Source organism: Diceros bicornis, chromosome X (assembly GCF_020826845.1).
Source record: "Diceros bicornis minor isolate mBicDic1 chromosome X, mDicBic1.mat.cur, whole genome shotgun sequence".
Classification (NCBI taxonomy): Eukaryota; Metazoa; Chordata; class Mammalia; order Perissodactyla; family Rhinocerotidae; genus Diceros; species Diceros bicornis.
Genome location: NC_080781.1, coordinates 2,455,734 through 2,469,253, shown reverse-complemented (window position 1 = coordinate 2,469,253; position 13,520 = coordinate 2,455,734). Strand labels below are relative to the sequence as shown.

Here is a 13,520-nt window from a genome sequence, read left to right as displayed (position 1 = left end):
GCTGTTTTGTCACTTATTTTCGGGTTCTTTTGTCCTTAGTTTTTTAATAAGCTTTATTTTTCAGAAGAGTTTTAGATGTGGAGAAAAATTGAGAAGATAGTACAGAGAGCTCTCATATGCTCACACCAGTTTCCCTTATGATGAACGTCTTTAGTGTGGGACCTCTGGCACTGTTCATGAACCAGTATGGACACATCATTATTAACTCAAGTTCATCCTTTATTTCCATGTCCTTAAACTTTCTCTAATCTCTTTTTTTTCTGTCCAAGGATCCCATCCCATACCCCATGTTGCATTTAATCATCCTTTAGGTCTCGTTAGGTTCGTCTTCGCCATTTTTTCAGAGTTTCCATGTTTCTGAGGCCCTTGATAGTTTGAGGACTGGTCGCTTATTTTGTAGAATTCCACTCGATTGGGATTTGTGGAATGTTTATCTCATGATTACACTGGGATTATGGGATTTTGGAAAGACACCCTCACCACACCCGCTCAAATAAAGAACCCAAAACCCATAGAGATGAGTTGTGTTTTCTCTGCTTCTCTCAGCTGCTACAATTTTATGTCATCACTCTGATTTGTTACTTGCATTTTCTTTCAGTATTGCCTTTTTTGTTTGTTTTTTTCAAGGAGAACACTGTCATCCCTTTTTTTCATTGAGGATAATTGACATATAACATGATATTAGTGGACATGTACAACATAATGATTCGATATTTGTGTTTATTTCATATAAGGAACAAAGAAAATAATTAATTCTTTCATGTGGACATTTTGCAGAAAACTTAACTACAGGATGTTCTGTGTGCCAAAAACTCTTTTTGAGCCCACTGTTAGTTTTAGGCTTAATACTTTGCCTATCCACTTTTATGTGTTGGCTTCCAATGGAAGATCCTATAAAAATGAAGCTCTGTTGACCATTCCAGTGTTGAATGATTCATTTATCACACACAACCAAACAGACGTAGAGAAGGCTGGCCTGGGGAGATGAGCCGGTCCACTTAGAGAAGTTTGGATTTGTGGAGAAGGATGCGTAGAAATAGGGCATTGGGTGCCCACAGGGTTTCCTCTGAGCCTGTCCATCCTGGGGCATGGTCTGGAATTGTCCTCACCACAGCTCTTCGTGTAAGTGGACAAGTCCGGTTTTAATGCCACAAACGTGTAGCAGTGAGCAGCGTTCCTTGCCAGGCCTTCAGGGACAATGCAGATGACCCACATGTAGAATTGGCTGGGAGTAGCTCAGTGACTGCCCTAGGCATCCTGGGTGGGGAAGAACAAGCTTTTCCAATGAAGGGAATCTGGAAAAAACATTCACAAACATACAAGCTAGGACTTAGGGTGTGGGTAGGGCTTCCTGACGGGGAGATTGGCTGAAAGAGGCGAAAGAAACTGCCTAATTAAAATGAAAATATGTTCCCGAGTAGTAAGCAGTGGGCGGCAGGTACAGCCTACGTGGACATTTGTTCTTTTGCCAAGGCTGACCGTGTCTCCCTTCTGTGCTGTGTCGCCATCCGTGGTCAGGGTGTGTCCCTGCATCCTGGGTGGTGGTTGCAGCTTCCTCTTTGCAAACACCCCCATCATTGGCTTTTGCCATCAGTTCTCTCACTTCTCTATGAAAAAGGGTCTGTTGTTGGTAGTGGAGAGCCCAAGAGCCCTAAGTTGGCATTCAGCAGCCTCCAGATTCCTCTCCAGCCTGCATTTCTCACCTTACGATTCACTGGATTCATGATCAACTCTCAACACCATCTGTGATGGGTTAACCACCCCCTCCATATGCCTTTTACTAGCACAGCTTGCAGTTTTTCTCCTCTCGGTGCTTGTTCATTTGGAGTCTTTCTCCTTTTTCTTCTGAAGCATACCCATTGTGTTTAACTCTTTCATCCTCACGGACACTGCTCTGTCTTCCATGCTTGGAAAATTTCTACCACTTACTTTCTCTTTCGCTTCCTCTCATATTTGTTGAATCTATCTATCTACCTACCTACCTACCTACCTATCTATCTTCTATCTATCTGCCTACCTGTCATCTCTCTATCTATCTATGTATCTATCATCTATCTATCTATATATCTATCTGTGTATCTATCATCTTTCTGTCCATCTGTCATCTATCTATCCATCTATCTATCAACTGTCTATCTACCTATCCATCTATCATCTACCATCTCTCTATGTTTTCATCTGTGTATCTATCTATCTATCTATCCATCTATCTATCATCTATCTATCTATCATCTGTCTATCCATCTATCACCTATCTATCTATCTATCATCTGTCTATCCATTTATCTATCATCTCCCTGTCTATCCATCTATCCATCCATCCATCCATCCATCCATCCATCTATGCATCCTATCTAGACATCTAGATATTTAGATATCATAATACCTTAGTATCCATACTAGAATTTGATCTATTTCATAGTAAACTTCAAGTCTTATTTGCCTTCTCTCAGCATCCCTCAGAGTAATGATCAACAGACATTTGTTGTTCAACTTAGATGTGGATGAAAAATATTTTTTTCCAATAAGAAAAGAAAAAGAATTGTCAAAATAATAGGATAGGGAAAAAGTAGAAAAAACTGACATCACTGTTTCTTTCCTCTCATGGATATGGTAACTGAGAATTTTCTTTGTCGAGGATAAAAACTTTAAAAACTTTAAAAAATATGAACTGATACACATTATAAAAACTTAATGTTAAATTCTGATGCACTGGCTCCTATATCACAGAGGTCACACGTTTCTATCTTCTACCTGCCCACATGTAATTGATTTAAAAAACTTGCTACAGAGACTGGCCCAGTGGTGCAGTGGTTAAGTTAGCGTGCTCCGCTTCAGTGGCCCGGGGTACGCAGCTTCAGATCCCAGCGCAGACCTACACACCGCTCATCAAGCCATGTTGTGGCGGCATCGCATATACAAAATAGAGGAAGATGAGTACAGATGTTAGCTCAGGGACCGGTCTTTCTTGGCAAAAAGAGGAGGATTGACAACAGATTTTAGCTGAGGGCCAATCTTCTTCACCCAAAAAAAAAAAAAAAGTTACAAGTGCCATAAAAAGGCAGAAGTATGCAGTTGAAGGCCAAAAACTTGGGAGGGTTTTTCAGAGGTCCTGATGGCAGTGATCTCTGCCCACTGGCCATTGGCACCATACTTGAGATCAAAGTAGACAGACCTTAGTACACATTGTGAATTGGCACGTCATGTTGGGTGGTTGTTAAGATCTCTGAAGTTGGGCTTCCTTAGTTTGAGTCCTAGTCATGTGACCTGTTTGCTGGACAACACTGAGCAAATTACATCATTCAGTGAGCCTCAGTTTCTATGTCTATAAGGTGAGGGTAATAAATATCAAAGGAAATTGTCAAGATGAAAACAAATGACAAACTCAGGAATTACTATGTATCTGTCTGATTCCATGTTTAGGGTCTGAACTGTACTTATACTTTGGTCTCGGGTCCAGAGTAGTATGTGCATGAGCGTAATGACTGGATTTGTTTCTACCATAAAGGAAGGCAACCAAAACACAAACAACCTCATTTACAGTTTTTCCTAATAGCTCACACTCCACGGACAATTACTCAAAGCACAGCAAACTTTTGTTTGTTTCTATACTAAAAAATGTAGAGATTCTTCGGAATACTTTCTGTCCTGTCCTGTCAAAATTCTGTGCACTGATGATGCATCTTTCTTTTGAAGAATGGAGCAGACGACGTGAAACGACATCGGTGGTTCCGATCTGTGGACTGGGAGGTTGTCCCCCAAAGGAAACTGAAGGTACAGCACATGCAGATGGGCAACTCTTAGCTAACCCGGCGTCCTTGAGCTCTCATTCACTGGGGCAGACTCTGACGCTGTGACTCATTCCTTCGTTTGCGGTCGATACACAATTAATTTGTACAATACCGCCAGTCATCTCAAATTGTTAATAAGCCAAGGTCCCTATTCAGTGGATATCTTAGCGCTAACAAGGCGCCTACACGTGGGTTAAGACCCCAGCTTTTGCAATCAGACTTTTTGAGACCTGGCTCCATCCCCCAGTAGCTCTGTGACCATGATGAGTCTCACCTGCCCGCTTTCTAATGGGGGACAATATGTGAAATAACACAGGTAGAGTATGTCTCTAGCACTTACAGATATTACGCAGTGATGGTGGTACATTAGAGGGAGAGTATTCTGTGGCTCTTCTTTCTTTGAACTGAATGTGTTTTTGACAGGAGTCCTCAATAGCTGTGTTCTCACCTGCACACTTTAAAGTTGACGGAGAGACTTTAAAAATGCTGATACCCAGGCTCTAGCCCAGACTATAGGAGTCAGCCCAGACCACCAATGTCAACGCTTTTAACGTTTCAGTATTTCATTGTATTAAATTGACTTATTTCTAAAAAATTGAGTAGGGAATGTATTCACATTGTTCAAAAACCAAATCCATATTAAAAGGTATGCATTGCCAAGTCTCATTCTCTTTTGCTCTGTCCCCTCCCAGCCACCTATAGGTACCCACTTTTATTAGATTTTTCTGTGTATCCTTCCAGAGTTTCTTTAGGCTGTTATAAACCCATATGGATAGACATATTCTTCTTTTCTCCTCTTTGTTACCCAAAACCTAGAGTCATACATGCAACATTCCAGTCTTGCCTTTTTCATTTCACAATGTAACCTGGAGATCTTTCCACAAACCTGAATAGCTTTCTCACTCTTTGTAAACTACATGATACTCCTTCATGTGTCTCTACCATAGTTCATTTAACCAGACCTCATCTGATGGACACTTGGTTGTTTCCAATCTTCTGCCACAAAGAATAATCTCATACATTCCATTTGTGTGAACATGAGTTTCCAGAAATGAGATCATTGGGTCAAAATAGATGCGTTTGAAATTTCGGTAATTTTGCAAAATATTCCTCCTTAGAAATGGCATCCTTTTGCAATTCCAAGGGAAATATTTTGAGGATGAAAATTTGAATTTTGAGAATTCAAATTTTGAGAATTTGGAGAGTTTTGTGCCTCTTTCCCCACAGCCTCGATGTCAGTGAGCTGTACAACTTCTGCATTTTTGCCAAAGTGATGGTTAAAAAGAGGTGGCTGTGTGTAATTTCATTGTTGTAACTTTTTCAAAGTTCACCGGGTGATCTCAACATGCAGCCAAGATGGAGATACTGCACTAGAGCCATCGATTAAGCTGGAAATTTCCTGAAGGCCAGAATCATGCCCAGTCTCTTCACTCATAGTTCCTAGTTTATAGATGTAGCTCATTTATTGGATGGAAGCATAAAGAAAGAAGGAAATGACACCATTAAAGTTACTCTGTGACTTTTTAAAATCTTTATAAATCTTTTATGGAACCAACGTAAGATATGTTCACACGTGGGTTGGACCATTTTGTGATGGAAATTGTCTTGAGTGTGTATAAAGCACACACTTCACTACGTCGGCTTCATGGTGTGATATTTCTGGGTCGACTCAGAACTCGACACCCTTTTCCTGAAGTTCTTTTATGTTTCTGAGACTCTGAGACTCAAGGTTCCTCCTGACCGCTCGATGCTGTTTGCACTTTGGTGCACACACTGTAATTGCTGATTAATCCTATCATGCGGTAGTAACAAGCAGGGTTTTCTTTTTTTTAACATAGGTTATTTCTAACTTAAATTTGACCCATTTCATGTCAACACAGAAGTTAAAATGCTCCCTTTGGAATCCACTTACATGCCAATTCTCCATCAGGATTCTCCAGCTGCCTCATCTAGGTTCTTGTCCTAGACTTGACTTGAGGATTCTAGCATCACTGAGCCTCAAGTCTCTTGTTGTTGAAACACCCAGGTTGTGATCAGTCCTGCAGGGCTGGGGAGAAGCATGGTGCTCACCACACACGTTGAAGGCTCTCAACAAAACCTAGCAGTTTCATAGGATTAGAGAAAACTAGTTGGTATCTGTGTGCATTCCAGAATCTTTGGGTTGGACGTGGCTAGAGCAGTAATCTATCCAGGAGTCAGCACAGTACAACCTAAGGGCCAAATCCGGCCCCTCACTTGTTTTTATAAATAAAGTTTTATTGGCACACGGCTACACCCATTCATTTACGTATTGTCTATGGCTGCTTTCCCGCTGCAATGACAGAGTTAAGTAGTCATGCAGAAATATTTACTAACTTGTCCTTTACGGGAAAAGTTTGCTGAGCCCTATCAATCCCAGTGGCCTCATTTTATTGACACAGGATTGAGGCTTGGCGTTGTTGATATTAAAACCTAAGTCTGGTTCTCTTTCCATCTTTCTGGAATTTTCCAAAGTCTGGAGCCTGGACCAGCTACATCATAATTGATCAAACTGGGGCAGGCCTGGGAATCTGCATGTAACAAGCAATCCATGTGGTTCTCTATTTTGGAATTTAAGAGGCAAGTTCTGAGTACCTTCTTCCTCCCGATGGTTGATGCCTCATTTGCAATATCTTAATTCCAAGCTCAATGTTTATAAAGAAAGGACAACTTTGTGCTGTGTTTTTTTTTAACTCATTTTAATTTTTATGTGAAGTCACAGAGGTAGAGGGATGTACGTACTATCCATGTGCGAACTGTTCCTTTCTAACTGTGCCTTTGTGTCTTGGTCGATCTTGTAGCCCCCCATCGTGCCCAAAGTATGCGGCGAGGGCGATACCTCCAACTTCGAAGCTTATCCTGAGAATGACTGGAACACGGCCCCTCCGGTGTCACCGAAAGATTTGGAAGTCTTCAAAAATTTCTGAGGACAGGAATCCACATCCGGAAGGTATATGCTTATTTTTAGTAATTAAAAACCAGTGAGGTTGGCATGACCCCACATCAAGGGGATGTTGTGTTGACTGAGTGGTGCTTCCCTCACCGTTCGGACACAAGCTGTGGAGCAGAGCACAACACAGTCCTTCCACGTGTCGGCGTAATAAACACCCCAGGGTGTGTTACTCAAGGTGTGTGTTACTCAGCATCGTGTCCAGCATCCCAGTCCCCAAACAAATCTACAGGGACAGAACCAGTATGTCTAAATAGAGATCCGTGCACCTAAACCTTGGAGAGAGACAGCTTTTTTGGTGAGAAATCCTGAATTCTTGCATTCTAGAAACCATGAGTTCCAGACCAGCACCCTGAGAACACTTAACAAGTATTTTCAACAAGTTTTTGGGTCTCCTTTTGTCACTAGAGAACATGTCATATGGAATTTGCTAGGCTTAACTGAGATTTAAAACAAGTGACTTTGCGTCTGTTATTTTTTGAACCTTTAAAGGTCTGTGACTCTGACTATAGAGTCTGTGACTCTATGACTTTGAAGGTCTAGTTTTTTTTTTTTTAATATGGGTGGTAAAGGTCTTTCAGTTAGCTCTCCAATTCTAACTTGCTTGGTCACAAATATTGCCAATGAGATGTCTCCTTGACATATCTTGTTTTTCCCATTTTTATTTCACCGATGGCAATTATGGGTATGGGAAAAATAGTTGTCTCGTCAACACCATTGGCAACGGACACCATTGCTGAGACCTGGGAGGGAGGGACTCACATCGCCCATGAGAAACCTCCAGTCTCTACTGCCGTTTCTATGGAAATACCGAGATGAACAGTGGAGAAAAGTTAAAATGATAGAGGAAAAAAATAATAGGGCAATAGATGGCCATATTCATGAGAAAGTATCATGTCTTCTTGACGTATTTTAATCTTTCAACATGATGATCGCTTTTATGATGTTGACTGGTTTTCTTAAAATGAAGAGTGTCTTTAGCTGTTCCAGCTTCTTCAGTGCTAGTGAATTCCAGTTGCGGGTTTTAAAAATCATAAAATATTCCTGAGTCTGTTCACTTTTTTTTTCCTGGTTTGCTCAGTTGCTTCTATTTTGTCAAATTTGCCCATAACATTTTATGAATTATTTTTGTCCAGCAATCTTTAAGTAATTAAAAGACTTGGTTTGTTTTAGAGTGAAGAACCCTTTCTTGATAAGCCAAAAGAAGAGAGCTTTTTTTCTAATATAGAAAGTGCGGAATTTACTTAAAAGAAACAGCTGCCATCCGATGGATTTTTTCTTATCCTCAGTGAATAAATAGTTTTTTTCACAAAAGCTGCACCAGCTAGCATGTAAGGAGATTCCACAGATAGGAATAACCTTTCTCAGAGCACTGTATTGTCTTGGAAAAGTGTATGTAAATGGGATTTTTCTGTGGAATCATTTCTAATGTACTTTGGCCAATGGTGGGGGCGCTGTTGGATGTTATTGATGAACCCCTGGAAATCAAGAGGTCATTTCATGATCCCATTGCTTTCTATTCATTCAACTGATTGGATTTTGCTGTCATCTTCGAAGAACCAGACACATTAATATTTCAACCTGTCTCAGTGATTTCACTGACAGTAATCTTCACGTGAAGTGGCACAAAGGTCTGGCGTTTTCAGCCAAGAGGGATTAGATATGACGATTCCAAGCAAGAAGATATTTCTTCACGAAGCAAAATCTTCTCCCATAGATGAGAAACGAGTTCGACTTCATTACTGCACTCCAGAGCAGATGGATAACTGTATGACTTAACCGTTGATCTTTGAATGCCCATGTGTGCTTTTCAGCATGTGGAGGAGAATGTTACAACAGCTGGCCTGGAAGACTCACTGTACTTTGCTGTTTAGTCTGCTTCATAATAAAACACTGGGTCTAGCTGTAGGTTCTTCAGTGAAGCACACTGAAACAGGGATCCAGTCTTGCTTTGCAGTTAATCTCCCTTCTTCGCGTGAATGAGGATGGATAATTCTGTGGATGAGGACATCAATAACATTTGAAACCTGCCTTGAAAGTACAGTTCAGTTGTTTTTATTAGTCATCTCCCCCACTTAGAATTCAGCCTTGTGGATCTTTGCGAGAAGAATTTCAAAGGGAAGTTTGCTTTCTGTATGTTATGGTGATTGCAAAATATACCCCCTTATTTAAAAACTAACAAAATCCTTTGTCTTATGTCATGCCAGAAACAGGAAGATTTGAGCCTGCCTGGGACAAGGAGCTGCACATAAGGAGACCTGAAGAGACATCTTCATGATGTGATGAGGACATTTCCACATTTATCTACGCCCGGATGTATATAAAGAGATCAGAGAAATTCGTGGACCCTGCATTATTTAAGCAACTGGAAATCGACTACACAGTAGGAAATTATGAAAAATTGTTTGGTTGTAGATTTTATCTGATCTTCTAGTGTGTGTTCCTACTGTGATGTCTTGGTATTTCTCATAGACTTAACTTTATAAGTTTGAACTGAACGTGTTCAGTTATAACCACAGATTGTGTGTGCGTGCGTATGTGGGTGTGTGTGTAAAAAGATGTGACTGGGGCACAGAAATTGTACAGCGATGTAAATGTTCATACTTTGCAGAGCCTACGGTTTTTATTTTTCAAATGTTTTTTCAAGAATCTGTTCTTTTGGGGACAAAATCTAAAAAAGATGATGTGTGGATTTTTTTTATCCTCTTATCTGCATTTTATAGTTACTTGTGAGGAAAATGTCTTGTGGGGGTCCACATCCGATATCTTTAGTGCTTCATATCTGGTCATTTTAGGTTGTGAAACCAGAAGGAAAGGGAAGGAGACGTGGATTTGCATTTTAGTCCAAGATGAGCCAGTGACCATTCAAGTTGTTCAAAGAATGTAATGCATTCAAGAAATTTTGTGTAGCACATTCAAAAATTTTGTACTCGAGAAGGACGTGGCTACCTATTCAAATTCCACTTTAAATCTCTTGAACAAAACGCACCTCCCAAAGCTAACAAATGCGTTTCGATACTGGCTCAGTCGCACGGACCACCTTCGTGCAAAGGTTTTCTTTTACCTTTCGTTTTGGGAAAAGTAAGAAGCAGATGCCCTCTAGGATGTAAGCGTTCAGAGTAGTAAAAATTAACCTCGCTTGTTTCTGCTCAGTTTCATTTCTCCTTGTAAATGTTCCGTTTGAGTCCATCTAAACACACTCTCATCTCATCAATCAGATGGGCCTCTGCAGAATTATTGGTGGGTGAGATTTTCTGCTCTTTAGACCTCGTCATGAAGGTACAGTCCTCTGCAGTGTCTTCCCTGTAGAACTGACTTAATGAAAACCAGATGCGGAGTGGGCCACGAGGGGTGTGTTGCTAAACAGCGGACTTTGCAGAAACAGGGCATGCATAGAGATCCTTAGAGACTGTACTGCCCAGAATTCACTTCCTTCTCTCTTACGCTTCTCCTTCCTGATTCTAAACCTTGCTGTCCAGTCTAAATGGGCTGCCCATTCTCTCTTGACCCTGACTCAGCTCGAAAAACAGAATTGCGCAAATCTGTTATGTATGTGGTCGTAGGTCCCAACCGTGACCTCCCAATGGAGGTCTGTGCATTTAAGAAGTAGGTTTCTAGAGCCTTCAGTGATACACCCGTACAGACCTCCAATACCTCCTTCTGCACCATCACTTTTCTCTCATCCTCTTCCCAGAAAGGTCCAGCTCCTTGGGCAGCCAGGATGAGGGCAGAGTATGCCCTGGGGGTGTGTTGGTAAGAGCGGGTGCAGGGAGAAAGACAGAAGGCTGGGTACCCCTCAGCCTCTGCAGCTCAGCTTTTCTTGAGTCACCTGCCAGGTTCTTTGCCTCCGATGTTGTTTTTCCGTGCCTATCAGATTTGGCTGGATTCCACTCACAAATCAGAAGGCAAGGGCTATGTGTACTGAAGGTGAAATGAAGAGAATTGCACACCTAGAAAAGCTTTAAAAGACAGTGAAAATGAAGATGCTAAATATTTCCCCTCCCTTCTCATAAATGACCTGTTCTTCAGATAGAAATCAACTCAGTAGGGGAGAGTGAGGACAAGATTGTTAAAGTACATTCTTCACAATGAGTAACTCCGTGAAAAATTATTTTCAAAGGGCGCTCTGGATAAACGTTCCAACAGAACTGTATTCAGTCTGTACTTTTCAGTTCTGTTTGGATTAAGTGGAGAGCCAAAACTGACTAAAAACTTAGCATGCAATTTCTGAATGATTTCATCATTGAATGTTAGAAGGTTAAGTCGGCAAAGTGGCTTTGTGCACTGAGCTATGGACCCAGAAGGAAAAAACAAGTTTCATGTCCTCTGACTATAAAGTTAAGTTATTATTTTTATTATTATTTTGGAGGCTTCTGCTTAAAAATATAAAAAATAAATGAAACACCTTCTTGAACACAATAAAAAATTATGCATAGACACATTGAGCCATATGTATATTTTTAGGTTTAATTCTTACTGTCCATAATTTAATATGAGATGAAAATAGCATCAAGAAAGCATAACATGCATTGCCTTAATTTTGAACAAATATGCAGGAAAAACAAACGTTTGAATGCATTATTATATTAATGTAATCCTTAAAAACATTGTCATCAGCCATCAGCCATACAAAACAAATTAAAAATTAAAAAGAATTGCAAGAATACCTGTTGGTGTTAAATTCACCTTCGACAGTCATGCCCATTTCAGTATCCAAAGTGGCACATGCCATGTGCTAACTGCCTGTTGCTGGGCTGTAAATTAAATGGTGTGACATAATGCAAAGACTGGTTTAGTCAAAATGAGTCCTAAACACACGAAACGCTCATACATATAACTGAAAAACAGTTTACTCAGTGGGGGCATTCTGAAATTTTCATGTATCTGATCAAATATAATCAATGTGCAAAGTTTTGAAGAAAATTCATGAAAATAATCACAAAATTCAGATCCAAAAAATCATAGATTTATTTGGTTTTACGCAATTTTGTGAGTTGGCAGTGTTTTCTTAAATAAGAACACTGTTTAAAAAATCTTTAGGAAATACATATTTTGCATAGAAGAAGTATATTGAGGTGGGTTATGTTTTCCTAGGGGAATGTCACAGCCTGCTTTGATAGGAAATAAAATCACCCTGGTCATATAGCACATCATATGTTTGCATTGGCCGACTTCTAGTACCTCCACAATAGAAGTCAAAATCTTGCTCAGTGTAAACGTGTCTGTTGCAACAATGGGCAAATCGTGACTTCTGCTGTCGACACGACAGAATGCGCAAGGAGCCCCAGCAACAAGTTACAAGTGCCCACTTCACGCCATCACGATGCTTTAAAACTCCACTTCCCACCCATGCCCATGGAGCATGTTTATCAGTGTCGAGTACGTGTTGTTTCATGCTGTACATCTATGCTTAATGTCTAACTTGTTACCAATGACTGAATCACCAGTAGCGCTAAACAGTTGAGTGATGTGGAATGCAATTGCCATTGCTATGTTGACCTAAGTTGCCTCTAGATCTTGGACCACTTTAACTGTGAAAATATGGCTCAACGCTGTTAACTACAGACCCGCATGCACCACTCTGTGGGCACCGAGGGCTGCCGACCCAGGTGAGCGCTTCATGCTACATCAAATTCCATTAAGACGTCAAAATCCTCACTCCAGCTACTAGGGCAGCGAAAGAACTTGGTTGGATTTTTTTTTTTCCATCCAGTTGGTTTTGCATCCCCAGATTAACGCCATCAGAGAAGCCCTTGATTGCTCCAGTTGTAGAGATCTGTAGAGACGCTGGGTTGTTCTTTTCTCGGTGGTCCATCTATCTAGCGTGTATTTTACATGCATTGAGCAAGTTCTGTGTATTGTACCGTGTGTCCGTTTCTGATTAATTAGTTCAGCTTGAGTGGATGATGTCCACTTACCAAAAACAAGAAGAAAAGCACATGAACAGTTGTGTTAATAATGTATTTAGGTAGTTTGTTCGGGGTATGTGTGTGCATGCGTGTGTGTCTTAGTGGAGGTGGAGCGCGTGTGGGGTGTTTTCGCCAAACATAACGTCTTCATGTCAAGTTTGCTTTGCAGATCCTGTGGGCTTGCGTCCGAGGGAACAGTCTTGCTTAATAAAAGAGTAATACTCTGTAACGGTTTCCTATAAATTATTGTGTTTTAAGACATTCTCTTGAGCTTCTGTTTGATCGTCCGTGGTGGACGCTTCTGTTATTTAAGTAAAAGTCATTCAGAAGGGATCTGAAGCCGTTGGACACACAGTCTTTCCTTGTCCTCAGGAGACTGTCTTTCAGCTCTGCAGAGCGGTCGTAGCTTCCTTCCTTTTTGCACCATGCAGTGGGCGCCCTGGCCGGGTTGCCCACGCACTTCTAAGGCCCATGGCTGCTGTCAGAGGCGCAGACACGAGATGGAGTGCCTTTGCAGGTGTGATGCGCCCCTGGGACGGGTCCCTGCGGGGTGATCCCAGCTTCTCACGTGGAAAATGAAAAAAAGCCTGTTTCTAATCCTGTCAATTCCTTGCACAAAGAAAATCACTGTGATTTGTATATATACTCTAGGAAAATTTTACTGCTGTCTAATTTATGTAATAAGACTGTTGATTCCAGGTTTGTTTAATAAAACTTTGTATCTTTTAAGAAGTCTGAATCTGGTCTGCTTCTTCTGTCGAGGGACAAGCTGTAGCTTTTCTGCTTCCATCTAGTCCAACAGTTGGCAGTCTTTTTCTTTTTCTTTTTTTTCAACCTTATTTTTTTATCGAG

General features: G+C 40.9%; 1 protein-coding gene across 1 annotated transcript in view; it reads left to right on the top strand.

Annotated features, from left to right (window-relative positions):
- The window catches only part of PRKX (protein kinase cAMP-dependent X-linked catalytic subunit), a 94,372-nt gene extending 82,497 nt beyond the window's left edge, over positions 1 to 11,875 (top strand). The window contains exons 7-9 of the mRNA XM_058535381.1: positions 3,697 to 3,774; positions 6,611 to 6,759; positions 8,967 to 11,875. Of these exons, the coding sequence (XP_058391364.1) occupies positions 3,697 to 3,774; positions 6,611 to 6,736 (204 nt within the window). The 3' untranslated portion in view covers positions 6,737 to 6,759; positions 8,967 to 11,875. The remainder of the gene's footprint in view (positions 1 to 3,696; positions 3,775 to 6,610; positions 6,760 to 8,966) is intronic.
- The last annotated feature ends 1,645 nt before the right edge of the window (positions 11,876 to 13,520 follow it).